Source organism: Lagopus muta, chromosome 18 (assembly GCF_023343835.1).
Source record: "Lagopus muta isolate bLagMut1 chromosome 18, bLagMut1 primary, whole genome shotgun sequence".
Classification (NCBI taxonomy): domain Eukaryota; kingdom Metazoa; phylum Chordata; class Aves; order Galliformes; family Phasianidae; genus Lagopus; species Lagopus muta.
Window position 1 is genome coordinate 899 of NC_064450.1, and position 12,967 is coordinate 13,865.

Genomic DNA, 12,967 nt, shown 5'->3' on the forward strand with positions numbered 1-12,967 from the left:
AAGAAGAGGCGCTGGGTGCTAAGGTGGAAAGCGGAGCTTGTGTGTGCCAGGAGGCAGGCGTGGTGAGGTGCGCTTTGGAGCCTGCTGTTGTTGGCGCTGGGCTCGGGAGGCCCCTGAACATGGCGCTGTGTGCTGCGTGTGCCAGCCCCAAGAGATTCCCGTGTGGAAGAAGGGAGAGGATGAAGGAGGCCGAGGGCCCTTTTCTCGGGGCCGGCTCCTCTGTGGCCTCTTGCTTGCCGGAGAGAAGGGCTGCCCGCTGGGCACGGGGAGTGCCTTCTAGCTGCCGTCCCGTGCCCTGTCCTCCAGCCCCCTCCTCATGCTATGTGGAACGCCATTGCCAGCAGTGCGGCTGCCATTTTAGAACCTTCGCCGCATCACAGCCGTCACCTTGGTCACCGCTGCCCCGGCCAACGCACTCGCTCTGAGAGCTCTGGCAGCCATGCCAGCAGCGAAGAGAGCGAGGGGCGAATTTTGCCCTCTTTTAAATGGGAAGAGGGAGCTTGGCTTCCCAGAAGCAAAGAGGAGGAGGGGGGCCGCCTTGAAGATCAAGCGGAGGAGGGGGCAGCGATTCCGTTTCCATCGCGCCTGGACCAGCGCTGTGACCACCTCCGTGGAGCCCATGGAGGTGGATCCACCTCTGGATGAGCCCATGGAGGTGGATCCACCTCCGGATGAGCCCATGGAGGTGGATCCGCCTGCGGCACAGCTGGCCTGGCACCACACCACCGTGCCAGGCCCCGCATCGGCGCCGTCCCACCGCCGCTGGTCCAGGCGCTCGGCTCCCTACCCGCTGCGTGGCCCCCACCCTCAGCATTAGCTGGGTGGCATGAGTTTCCATCAGCTCCTCCTCCGAGCCTCCTGGGGAGCCAAGTTCTCCTCTTCCCATTTAAATGCTGCAGGAATTATAGTTTTGTTGTTGTTGTTGATTTTAGTGTTTAGTGTTAGTGTTAGGAGTAGATTATTGTTCGTATTTTAGAGTTAGGCATAGGTTACTTGTAGTGTTTTAGTGTTAGGCATAGGTTCCTGTTCTTGAGTTAGGCATAGGTTACTTGTAGTGTTTTAGTGTTAGGCATAGGTTCCTGTTCTTATGTTAGAGTTAGGCATAGGTTACTTGTAGTGTTTTAGTGTTAGGCATAGGTTCCTGTTCATACTTGACAGTTAGGGGTAGATTGCTGGTGTCAAGTGGCAGTGAGCAGCGCTCACTCGGTAAGCACACGCCTGATTGCTCATGCGAAGGCATGAGTGCGAGTGCCGTGAGCACGGAGGCCCGATGGCATCTTGGATGGATTGAATTTGCAGCTTGTGACTTTTGTGTTGCAGACCGTCGAGGAGCAGAGTGTGAGTGGCTGCGACATTGCGTTGGGCCTCAGGAGAACAGTGTGTGACTGTGTCTCGAGCATCCTGCGTGGCCGTTGCCAGGTAGGTGTGCCTTCCTTTGCAGTAAGCAGTGCTTAGGCGTGAGCCCAGCTCATCCCCCTGTCCTCAGCAGATGGGCTTTCTGCGTGCTTTATTGCTGTGCTTGGTGCCGTCCGGCACAGCAGCAGCAAGGCCGTGAACACGTACGTACCCAGGTAGATGCAAATGTGCAGCTGATGGTAGGAATACTATTGTTGTTAGTGTTCATGAGACGGTGGTTGTGCGTGTGCGATCAAGCTCAGGGAGAAGTTGATTCTTGCCTGTTCAGCTCTTGCTGAAATGCAAGTTTGGCGTCCCTCCTTGTGGTTGGGTCGGAAGACCAAGGATATCTTGAGAGCACGTCTGTGAGTTACGCTGGGAGTTTTTGCTAGCAGGAAGTCACAGCGTCGGGGCGCACGAATGGAATGATGGCTCTCGTTTCCCCCTTGTAGAAAGCAGCCTCCTGGAGAGCAGCAGAGCAGCAGGCTGTCTGCGCTATGGCGGCTGAGCTGCATTTCTCGCCCCCTGAGATCCGTGAGCCCACGCTGATGGAGAACGTGCTGCGCTCCGGCCTCTTCTTTGGAGCCGTTTTCCAGCTTGTGTGCGTGTGGGCCATAACCCTGCCAGTTCCCAAGTGCCCAGAGACAGTAAGTAGCGCTCTGTTTGATAGAGGTTGATAGAAATGCAGAGGAAATGGGCTGGGAGGGAACCAGCTGGAGCCGTTGCCTACGGTAGCGCGCCCTGGCATTGCTGAGAGTGCGGCAGTTTGTTCTGCCCTTCCTTGGGCGTGCGTGCTGTTCGTGGTGGCACGCAAGGAGCCTGGAGGTGCAAGCTCATCTGCTGCTGCTGTGCTGTGTGTGCTGCCGGGCAGTATCCAAGCCGTGTGCAGGCGCTGCCTTGCAGGAGATGGCTTTGGGTTCCAGTTCGTATGGGACTTTGGGGACGGAGATAGAGGGGAGTTTCTGGCGTGCCCTGATGTCAGGAAGGCGGTTTGCAGTGCTGGCAGCCACAGCTGCCCGGTCAGTGACTTGAGCTCCTCACGCGAGCTGTCAGCCACTTGTTAGCGGTGAAGGTTCCCTGACCGTTTGTGCCTTGATTCTTGTAGGACTGGCACAGTCTTGGGACTCGGTCTGGCGAGACAGTGAAGAAAGCCAAGGCAAGTGCTGCTCTGCTGAGGAAGAAAGCCCAGAAGGAGAGCAAAAAGAACCGAGCAGGGCTTGAGCGAGAAGGCCCACAGGACACTCGAATCAGCTGGAATGCTTCCTCGGAGGTGGCACCAAAGGCAGCGGACTGAGTCAGCGTCCGGTTTTGTGGCATGGCCGTGCTTTCTCTGTCACGGACAGGGCAGCGGAACTGAGGCACCTGGAAGGGAAGGGCTTGTGCTGCATTCCAAGCAAAGAGGGCTTGCCAGAGCCAGGTCTTCATCTATGGCAAGAGACGGAGAGGCTGTGTTCCTTCAGGCTGCGTCTCTTCAGGGCCAGGGCCGGTCTAGTGTGAGATTGAAGTACGGCTAGCCGGGCCTGGAGGGAGAGGAGCTGACGTAGCCACAGGGTCAGGCTTCTCCTTGTGTCTGCCTGGAGGCTGATTGACTCATTGCTAAGCAGAAACCCTGGGCGCTGGGGTTTCATTTTGGGCTGTGTTGATAAATACAAGCCAGAGCCTTTTACATTGAATAAAAGCGAAACCAACTTTTTCCACACGGTGCTGCCTCTTTCCGTAGCTGGTCAAAAGGTCCCGTGCTTGGGCTGGCAATCGTGGGGCCATGAACCGGTTGGCTCTCCCCTGAAATTCTGCTGGTTTTCCCCCGTTTCCTTGTTGGTCTTCCCAACGGGTGGCCTTTCAGCCCACCTGTAACTGCTGGCCACAGGCTGTGAGCCTGCCCTTGCTCTCCAAGGACCGCTAGCAAAAGCACGAAGGAGGGGAAGCGGCCCGGGAGGAAGAAAGGCGTCCCTGCACTCAGCCCCTGGAGCTTGCCTCTCTTCCTGGTGGCTTTTTCAGCCCTGGGCTGTGCTGAGGGTTGCTGTTTGCCCCGGGAAGCCCAGCTGCACGCGGGCAGCCGTGGCCTGCACATCAGCCTGGCGTTGGGGCACGAGGAGTGGAGGTGTGGGTGGGATGGTGTGAAGAGCAGCGCTGGGAGCGGGGAGGAGGAGAGGGCAGCGGTGTGGGCGGCAGGTGAATGTGCCTCGGAGCAGAGCTCAGCCTCGAGCTTGGAGGACACCGAGCCGTGCTGCGCTGCTGCAGCTCCAGTGGCTTCAGGCGCGTTACGGCAGCACCGCGTGTTGTGCCAGGGCGCTGCGAGGGCGCTTTGCTGAGCCATGAGGGGCGACTGCTTTGCCAAGTGTTTTCCTGTCGCTCCTTGGAGTTCCTGCGTTTGAATTACTGCACGATGATGTGCTGTTTAAACTGCTCCTCGTACCTCTGCATCATCTGCAGACTGTGCTGCCAGGGCCCTGATGGAGTGGTGGAACGTTACTGGTGCTGGGCAGAGGCCAAGGCACCTTTCTATTAACTGGCTTCCAGCTGAGCTTTTTGCCAGTTCTCGCAGCCCTCTCTGTCTGGCCCTTGGGGTAGTTTTGTGCCCACCTCGTAGCCCTCTTTTTTAGCTGGTATGTCATCAACTTGCCTATGAGGCTGTGGTGAGAGAGTGAGGAAAGCCTTCTTGAGGTGGAGAGAAACAGAATTCACTGGTGTTTTCTTTCCCACCAAACTTCCCCGCCCCTCCCCCCCGTGGGAAGCTGTCACATTGGTAGCCAGTGGTTTCCCCTTTGTTCTCTGTCACCCTTTTCCTTAATGAGTCCAGGGACGACTTGAGGGGAATGGAGCCTGAAGTCTGGAGGATAGGCAATGTCACTGCGGTCTTCAAAAAGAGCAAGAAGGAAGACCCAGGCAATTATAGGCCAGTCAGCCTCACCTCTGTCCCTGGAAAGGTGAGGGAACAGCTGTGCAGGATGTCATCTCCAGACAACTGGAACAAGAGGAGGTTATCAGGAGCAGTCAGCACGGGTTCACCAGGGGGAGGTCGTGCTTGACCAACCTGGTGGCCTTCTATGATGTTGTCTCTGGCTGGGTGGATGGGGGCAGAGCAGTGGATGTAGCCTACCTTGATTTCAGCAAGGCATTTGATACTGTCCCCCACGACATCCTTATAACAAAGCTGAGCAAGTGTGGGATAGATGAGTGGACAGTGAGGTGGGTTGAGAACTGGCTGACTGGCAGAGCACAGAGGGTCGATGTTGGTGGTGCAGAGGCCGGTTGGAGGCCTGTAACCAGCGGTGTTCCTCAGGGGTCGGTGCTGGGTCCGCTCTTGTTCAACATCTTCATCAATGACCTTGATGAGGGGATAATGGCCACCCTCAGCAAGTTTGTGATGATACAAAGTTGGGAGGATTGGCTGACAGCCTGAAGGCTGTGCTGCCATTCAGCAAGACCTGGGCAGGCTGAGAGCTGGGCAAAAAAAAAACCGGATGAGGTTTAACAAAAGCAAGTGTAGAGTCTTGCATCTGGGGAGGAATAATTGCATGCACCACTACAGGTTGGGGGATGAGCTGCTGGAGGGGAGCTCTGCGGAGAGGGACCTGGGTATCCTGGTGGATGACAGGTCGGCCATGAGCCAGCAGTGTGCCCTTGTGGCCAAGAGGGCCAAGGGCATCCTGGGGTGCATTAAAAAGAGCGTGGCCAGCAGGTCAAGGGAGGTGATCCTCCCCCTCTGCTCTGCCCTGGTAAGGCCTCATCTGGAGCACTGAGTCCAGTTCTGGGCTCCCCAGGACAAAAAAGACAGGGATCTCTTGGAAAGGGTCCAGCGGAGGGCCACGAAGATGGTGAAGGGCCTGGAGCATCTCTGCTATGAAGAAAGGCTGAGAGAACTGGGTCTGTTCAGCCTGGAGAAAAGAAGACTGAGAGGGGACCTGATCCAGGTCTATAAATATCTAAGGTGTGGGGGGCTGAATGGCGAGGCCAGACTCTTTTCAGTGGTGAGTGGAGACAGGACGAGGGGAAACGGCTGGAAACTGCAGCATAGGAAGTTCTGCACCAATGTGCGAAGGAACTGCTGTACAGTGAGGTGACGGAGCACTGGAACAGGCTGCCCAGGGAGGTGGGGGAGTCTCCTTCTCTGGAGATGTCCAAGACCTGCCTGGATGCCGACCTGTGCGACCTGCTGTAGGGAACTGCTTTGGCAGGGGGTTGGACACGATGAGCTCTGGAGGTCCCTTCCAACCCCTACAGTTCTGTGAAAACCCCGGATTCAAGGGGAAAAACAGGGATTTCTGGGAAAAAACCCAGACGGAAGGGGCAAAACAGGGATTTCTGGGAGAAAAAGCCATATTGAAGTGGAAAAACACCAGATTTAATAGGAAAAATAGGGATATCTGGGAGAAAAAGCCATATTTAATGGGGAAAAATCCAGATTTAATGGGAAAAACAGGGATTTCTAGGAGAAAAAGCCATTTTTAAGGGAAAACCCCCAGATATAAGGGGAAAAACGGGGATGTCTGGGAGAAAACCCCAGATTTAATGGAAAAACAGAGATATCTAGCAGAAAAAGCCATATTTGAGGGGAAAAAACCCTGTTTTTAAGGGGAGAAACAGGGATATCTGGGAGAAAAAGCCATATTTAAGTTGAAAACAGGCATTTCTGCAAGAAAACGCGGGATTTCAAAGGAAAAACAGGGATTTCTAGCAGAAAAAACCACATGTAAGGGGAAATACCCCAGATTTAAGAGGAAAAACAGGGATTTCAGGCAGAAAAAGCCGTATTTAAGGGGAAAAACCCCATATTTCAGAGGAAAAACACCACAAATTAAGGGGAAAACAGGGATTTCTGGGAGAAAAAGCCATATTTAAGGGGCAAAAACTTAGATTTAAGGGGAAAACGGGTTTCTGGCAGAAAAAGCCATATTTCAGAGGAAAAAGCGCAGATTTAGTGGGAAAAACAGGGATTTCTAGCAGAAAAACCACATGTAAGGGGAAATACCCCAGATTTAATAGGAAAAACAGGAATTTCTGGCAGAAAAAGCCATATCTAAGGGAAAAACGGGGATTTCTAGCAGAAAAAGCTGTATCTAACAGGAATAACAGGGATTTCTGGCAGAAAAAGCCATATTTAAGGGGAAAAAAAAAAACCAGACTTAAGGGGAAAGAAACAGGGATTTCTGTTAGAACATGCCGCCGGCGCCACCCGAGGGGAAACCGGCAGCGGCCCCCCCCAGCTGCCCCTCCCCCTCGTCCAGGCCCCGGGCCGCCCCCAGGCCGCCCTTAGCAACGTGACGCCGCAGGCGGTTGGTAGGGCCGGGGCAGGAAGTGCTTCGTGCCGGCGGAGAGCACTTCCGGGGCAGCGCGGCATGGCGGCGCCGGGCCGGTGAGCGGGGCCGGGAGGAGCGGGCTGTGTGCTGGGAACGGGGTCGGGCCTGGGTGCGGGGGCATGGAGGGGCGCTCGGGGGAGGAGCTGGCGGTGCTGCCGGCACGCAGAGGCGATGCGTGCGGCGCCGGCGAGTGGTGCGGGGTCGGGGGGCAGCTTCCTCTCAGGGAAGGCCGTGCGAGTGCGGAGCTTCGTTGGTGTTTGGGGTGTGTGAAGGAGGAGGCCCCGTAGGGCCTAGTTGTCGCCAGCAAAGCCCGTGCGGGCGGGCGGGCGGGCGGGCAGTGGAGCAAGGCGCGTGGGTGCTGTGTTGGCCGGAGGGTGCGGAGCTGGAAGAAGGTTTGTGAAGATGTGCTTCCTGTGGACGTCCGTTGTCGGGACGAGGCAGGGCTGCAGTTGTGTGTGATTGTGTTTGTTGCTTGGGAGAAGTGCTGCCTTAGTAGAGTGGGGGGGAGGGAGAGGGAGACTTTCAGACTGCCATCAATCAGGAGCACGGCACGTTTCTGCCTGCTTGGCTCATGCTGTTGTGTGGGTCCCCGCGAGGCATCGGTGAGCCAGGGTGGCCCCGTGTGTGTGTGCCAGCATTGTGCGCGGATGTGGAATGGAGTGAGAGTGATTGTAATGAAAATGCAGCTGGCGGTATTTCTGGTAGGGAATGGTTGAATCCGCCGCCCTCACGGCGCAAGAAGAGGCGCTGGGTGCTAAGGTGGAAAGCGGAGCTTGTGTGTGCCAGGAGGCAGGCGTGGTGAGGTGCGCTTTGGAGCCTGCTGTTGTTGGCGCTGGGCTCGGGAGGCCCCTGAACATGGCGCTGTGTGCTGCGTGTGCCAGCCCCAAGAGATTCCCGTGTGGAAGAAGGGAGAGGATGAAGGAGGCCGAGGGCCCTTTTCTCGGGGCCGGCTCCTCTGTGGCCTCTTGCTTGCCGGAGAGAAGGGCTGCCCGCTGGGCACGGGGAGTGCCTTCTAGCTGCCGTCCCGTGCCCTGTCCTCCAGCCCCCTCCTCATGCTATGTGGAACGCCATTGCCAGCAGTGCGGCTGCCATTTTAGAACCTTCACCGCATCACAGCCGTCACCTTGGTCACCGCTGCCCCGGCCAACGCACTCACTCTGAGAGCTCTGGCAGCCATGCCAGCAGCGAAGAGAGCGAGGGGCGAATTTTGCCCTCTTTTAAATGGGAAGAGGGAGCTTGGCTTCCCAGAAGCAAAGAGGAGGAGGGGGGCTGCCTTGAAGATCAAGCGGAGGAGGGGGCAGCGATTCCGTTTCCATCGCGCCTGGACCAGCGCTGTGACCACCTCCGTGGAGCCCATGGAGGTGGATCCACCTCTGGATGAGCCCATGGAGGTGGATCCACCTCCGGATGAGCCCATGGAGGTGGATCCGCCTGCGGCACAGCTGGCCTGGCACCACACCACCGTGCCAGGCCCCGCATCGGCGCCGTCCCACCGCCGCTGGTCCAGGCGCTCGGCTCCCTACCCGCTGCGCGGCCCCCACCCCCAGCATTAGCTGGGTGGCATGAGTTTCCATCAGCTCCTCCTCCGAGCCTCCTGGGGAGCCAAGTTCTCCTCTTCCCATTTAAATGCTGCAGGAGTTATAGTTTTGTTGTTGTTGTTGATTTTAGTGTTTAGTGTTAGTGTTAGGAGTAGATTATTGTTCGTATTTTAGAGTTAGGCATAGGTTACTTGTAGTGTTTTAGTGTTAGGCATAGGTTCCTGTTCTTGAGTTAGGCATAGGTTACTTGTGGTGTTTTAGTGTTAGGCATAGGTTCCTGTTCTTATGTTAGAGTTAGGCATAGGTTACTTGTAGTGTTTTAGTGTTAGGCATAGGTTCCTGTTCATACTTGACAGTTAGGGGTAGATTGCTGGTGTCAAGTGGCAGTGAGCAGCGCTCACTCGGTAAGCACACGCCTGATTGCTCATGCGAAGGCATGAGTGCGAGTGCCGTGAGCACGGAGGCCCGATGGCATCTTGGATGGATTGAATTTGCAGCTTGTGACTTCTGTGTTGCAGACCGTCGAGGAGCAGAGTGTGAGTGGCTGCGACATTGCGTTGGGCCTCAGGAGAACAGTGTGTGACTGTGTCTCGAGCATCCTGCGTGGCCGTTGCCAGGTAGGTGTGCCTTCCTTTGCAGTAAGCAGTGCTTAGGCGTGAGCCCAGCTCATCCCCCTGTCCTCAGCAGATGGGCTTTCTGCGTGCTTTATTGCTGTGCTTGGTGCCGTCCGGCACAGCAGCAGCAAGGCCGTGAACACGTACGTACCCAGGTAGATGCAAATGTGCAGCTGATGGTAGGAATACTATTGTTGTTAGTGTTCATGAGACGGTGGTCGTGCGTGTGCGATCAAGCTCAGGGAGAAGTTGATTCTTGCCTGTTCAGCTCTTGCTGAAATGCAAGTTTGGCGTCCCTCCTTGTGGTTGGGTCAGAAGACCAAGGATATCTTGAGAGCACGTCTGTGAGTTACGCTGGGAGTTTTTGCTAGCAGGAAGTCACAGCGTCGGGGCGCACGAATGGAATGATGGCTCTCGTTTCCCCCTTGTAGAAAGCAGCCTCCTGGAGAGCAGCAGAGCAGCAGGCTGTCTGCGCTATGGCGGCTGAGCTGCATTTCTCGCCCCCTGAGATCCGTGAGCCCACGCTGATGGAGAACGTGCTGCGCTCCGGCCTCTTCTTTGGAGCCGTTTTCCAGCTTGTGTGCGTGTGGGCCATAACCCTGCCAGTTCCCAAGTGCCCAGAGACAGTAAGTAGCGCTCTGTTTGATAGAGGTTGATAGAAATGCAGAGGAAATGGGCTGGGAGGGAACCAGCTGGAGCCGTTGCCTACGGTAGCGCGCCCTGGCATTGCTGAGAGTGCGGCAGTTTGTTCTGCCCTTCCTTGGGCGTGCGTGCTGTTCGTGGTGGCACGCAAGGAGCCTGGAGGTGCAAGCTCATCTGCTGCTGCTGTGCTGTGTGTGCTGCCGGGCAGTATCCAAGCCGTGTGCAGGCGCTGCCTTGCAGGAGATGGCTTTGGGTTCCAGTTCGTATGGGACTTTGGGGACGGAGATAGAGGGGAGTTTCTGGCGTGCCCTGATGTCAGGAAGGCGGTTTGCAGTGCTGGCAGCCACAGCTGCCCGGTCAGTGACTTGAGCTCCTCACGCAAGCTGTCAGCCACTTGTTAGCGGTGAAGGTTCCCTGACCGTTTGTGCCTTGATTCTTGTAGGACTGGCACAGTCTTGGGACTCGGTCTGGCGAGACAGTGAAGAAAGCCAAGGCTCTGCTGAGGAAGAAAGCCCAGAAGGAGAGCAAAAAGAACCGAGCAGGGCTTGAGCGAGAAGGCCCACAGGACACTCGAATCAGCTGGAATGCTTCCTCGGAGGTGGCACCAAAGGCAGCGGACTGAGTCAGCGTCCGGTTTTGTGGCATGGCCGTGCTTTCTCTGTCACGGACAGGGCAGCGGAACTGAGGCACCTGGAAGGGAAGGGCTTGTGCTGCATTCCAAGCAAAGAGGGCTTGCCAGAGCCAGGTCTTCGTCTATGGCAAGAGACGGAGAGGCTGTGTTCCTTCAGGCTGCGTCTCTTCAGGGCCAGGGCCGGTCTAGTGTGAGATTGAAGTACGGCTAGCCGGGCCTGGAGGGAGAGGAGCTGACGTAGCCACAGGGTCAGGCTTCTCCTTGTGTCTGCCTGGAGGCTGATTGACTCATTGCTAAGCAGAAACCCTGGGCGCTGGGGTTTCATTTTGGGCTGTGTTGATAAATACAAGCCAGAGCCTTTTACATTGAATAAAAGCGAAACCAACTTTTTCCACACGGTGCTGCCTCTTTCCGTAGCTGGTCAAAAGGTCCCGTGCTTGGGCTGGCAATCGTGGGGCCATGAACCGGTTGGCTCTCCCCTGAAATTCTGCTGGTTTTCCCCCGTTTCCTTGTTGGTCTTCCCAACGGGTGGCCTTTCAGCCCACCTGTAACTGCTGGCCACAGGCTGTGAGCCTGCCCTTGCTCTCCAAGGACCGCTAGCAAAAGCACGAAGGAGGGGAAGCGGCCCGGGAGGAAGAAAGGCGTCCCTGCACTCAGCCCCTGGAGCTTGCCTCTCTTCCTGGTGGCTTTTTCAGCCCTGGGCTGTGCTGAGGGTTGCTGTTTGCCCCGGGAAGCCCAGCTGCACGCGGGCAGCCGTGGCCTGCACATCAGCCTGGCGTTGGGGCACGAGGAGTGGAGGTGTGGGTGGGATGGTGTGAAGAGCAGCGCTGGGAGCGGGGAGGAGGAGAGGGCAGCGGGTGGGCGGCAGGTGAATGTGCCTCGGAGCAGAGCTCAGCCTCGAGCTTGGAGGACACCGAGCCGTGCTGCGCTGCTGCAGCTCCAGTGGCTTCAGGCGCGTTACGGCAGCACCGCGTGTTGTGCCAGGGCGCTGCGAGGGCGCTTTGCTGAGCCATGAGGGGCGACTGCTTTGCCAAGTGTTTTCCTGTCGCTCCTTGGAGTTCCTGCGTTTGAATTACTGCACGATGATGTGCTGTTTAAACTGCTCCTCGTACCTCTGCATCATCTGCAGACTGTGCTGCCAGGGCCCTGATGGAGTGGTGGAACGTTACTGGTGCTGGGCAGAGGCCAAGGCACCTTTCTATTAACTGGCTTCCAGCTGAGCTTTTTGCCAGTTCTCGCAGCCCTCTCTGTCTGGCCCTTGGGGTAGTTTTGTGCCCACCTCGTAGCCCTCTTTTTTAGCTGGTATGTCATCAACTTGCCTATGAGGCTGTGGTGAGAGAGTGAGGAAAGCCTTCTTGAGGTGGAGAGAAACAGAATTCACTGGTGTTTTCTTTCCCACCAAACTTCCCCGCCCCTCCCCCCCGTGGGAAGCTGTCACATTGGTAGCCAGTGGTTTCCCCTTTGTTCTCTGTCACCCTTTTCCTTAATGAGTCCAGGGACGACTTGAGGGGAATGGAGCCTGAAGTCTGGAGGATAGGCAATGTCACTGCGGTCTTCAAAAAGAGCAAGAAGGAAGACCCAGGCAATTATAGGCCAGTCAGCCTCACCTCTGTCCCTGGAAAGGTGAGGGAACAGCTGTGCAGGATGTCATCTCCAGACAACTGGAACAAGAGGAGGTTATCAGGAGCAGTCAGCACGGGTTCACCAGGGGAGGTCGTGCTTGACCAACCTGGTGGCCTTCTATGATGTTGTCTCTGGCTGGGTGGATGGGGGCAGAGCAGTGGATGTAGCCTACCTTGATTTCAGCAAGGCATTTGATACTGTCCCCCACGACATCCTTATAACAAAGCTGAGCAAGTGTGGGATAGATGAGTGGACAGTGAGGTGGGTTGAGAACTGGCTGACTGGCAGAGCACAGAGGGTCGATGTTGGTGGTGCAGAGGCCGGTTGGAGGCCTGTAACCAGCGGTGTTCCTCAGGGGTCGGTGCTGGGTCCGCTCTTGTTCAACATCTTCATCAATGATCTTGATGAGGGGATAATGGCCACCCTCAGCAAGTTTGTGATGATACAAAGTTGGGAGGATTGGCTGACAGCCTGAAGGCTGTGCTGCCATTCAGCAAGACCTGGGCAGGCTGAGAGCTGGGCAAAAAAAAAACCGGATGAGGTTTAACAAAAGCAAGTGTAGAGTCTTGCATCTGGGGAGGAATAATTGCATGCACCACTACAGGTTGGGGGATGAGCTGCTGGAGGGGAGCTCTGCGGAGAGGGACCTGGGTATCCTGGTGGATGACAGGTCGGCCATGAGCCAGCAGTGTGCCCTTGTGGCCAAGAGGGCCAAGGGCATCCTGGGGTGCATTAAAAAGAGCGTGGCCAGCAGGTCAAGGGAGGTGATCCTCCCCCTCTGCTCTGCCCTGGTAAGGCCTCATCTGGAGCACTGAGTCCAGTTCTGGGCTCCCCAGGACAAAAAAGACAGGGATCTCTTGGAAAGGGTCCAGCGGAGGGCCACGAAGATGGTGAAGGGCCTGGAGCATCTCTGCTATGAAGAAAGGCTGAGTGAACTGGGTCTGTTCAGCCTGGAGAAAAGAAGACTGAGAGGGGACCTGATCCAGGTCTATAAATATCTAAGGTGTGGGGGGCTGAATGGCGAGGCCAGACTCTTTTCAGTGGTGAGTGGAGACAGGACGAGGGGAAACGGCTGGAAACTGCAGCATAGGAAGTTCTGCACCAATGTGCGAAGGAAACTGCTGTACAGTGAGGTGACGGAGCACTGGAACAGGCTGCCCAGGGAGGTGGGGGAGTCTCCTTCTCTGGAGATGTCCAAGACCTGCCTGGATGCCGACCTGTGCG

The 12,967-nt window shown here is 56.5% G+C and overlaps 2 protein-coding genes across 2 annotated transcripts; both read left to right on the top strand.

Moving 5' to 3' along the window:
* The first annotated feature begins 835 nt into the window (after positions 1–835).
* Positions 836–3,319, top strand: LOC125702152 (protein MANBAL-like). Its single transcript, XM_048965069.1, has 3 exons — positions 836–1,419; positions 1,848–2,042; positions 2,501–3,319. Exons 2-3 carry the CDS (start codon positions 1,893–1,895, stop codon positions 2,687–2,689), a joined length of 339 nt encoding a protein of 112 aa, XP_048821026.1. The 5' UTR covers positions 836–1,419; positions 1,848–1,892; the 3' UTR covers positions 2,690–3,319.
* Positions 3,320–6,709: 3,390 nt separating this feature from the next.
* Positions 6,710–10,896, top strand: LOC125702154 (protein MANBAL-like). The gene is made up of 4 exons (XM_048965072.1): positions 6,710–6,751; positions 8,752–8,850; positions 9,279–9,473; positions 9,932–10,896. Exons 3-4 carry the CDS (start codon positions 9,324–9,326, stop codon positions 10,109–10,111), a joined length of 330 nt encoding a protein of 109 aa, XP_048821029.1. The 5' UTR covers positions 6,710–6,751; positions 8,752–8,850; positions 9,279–9,323; the 3' UTR covers positions 10,112–10,896.
* Positions 10,897–12,967: the final 2,071 nt, after the last annotated feature.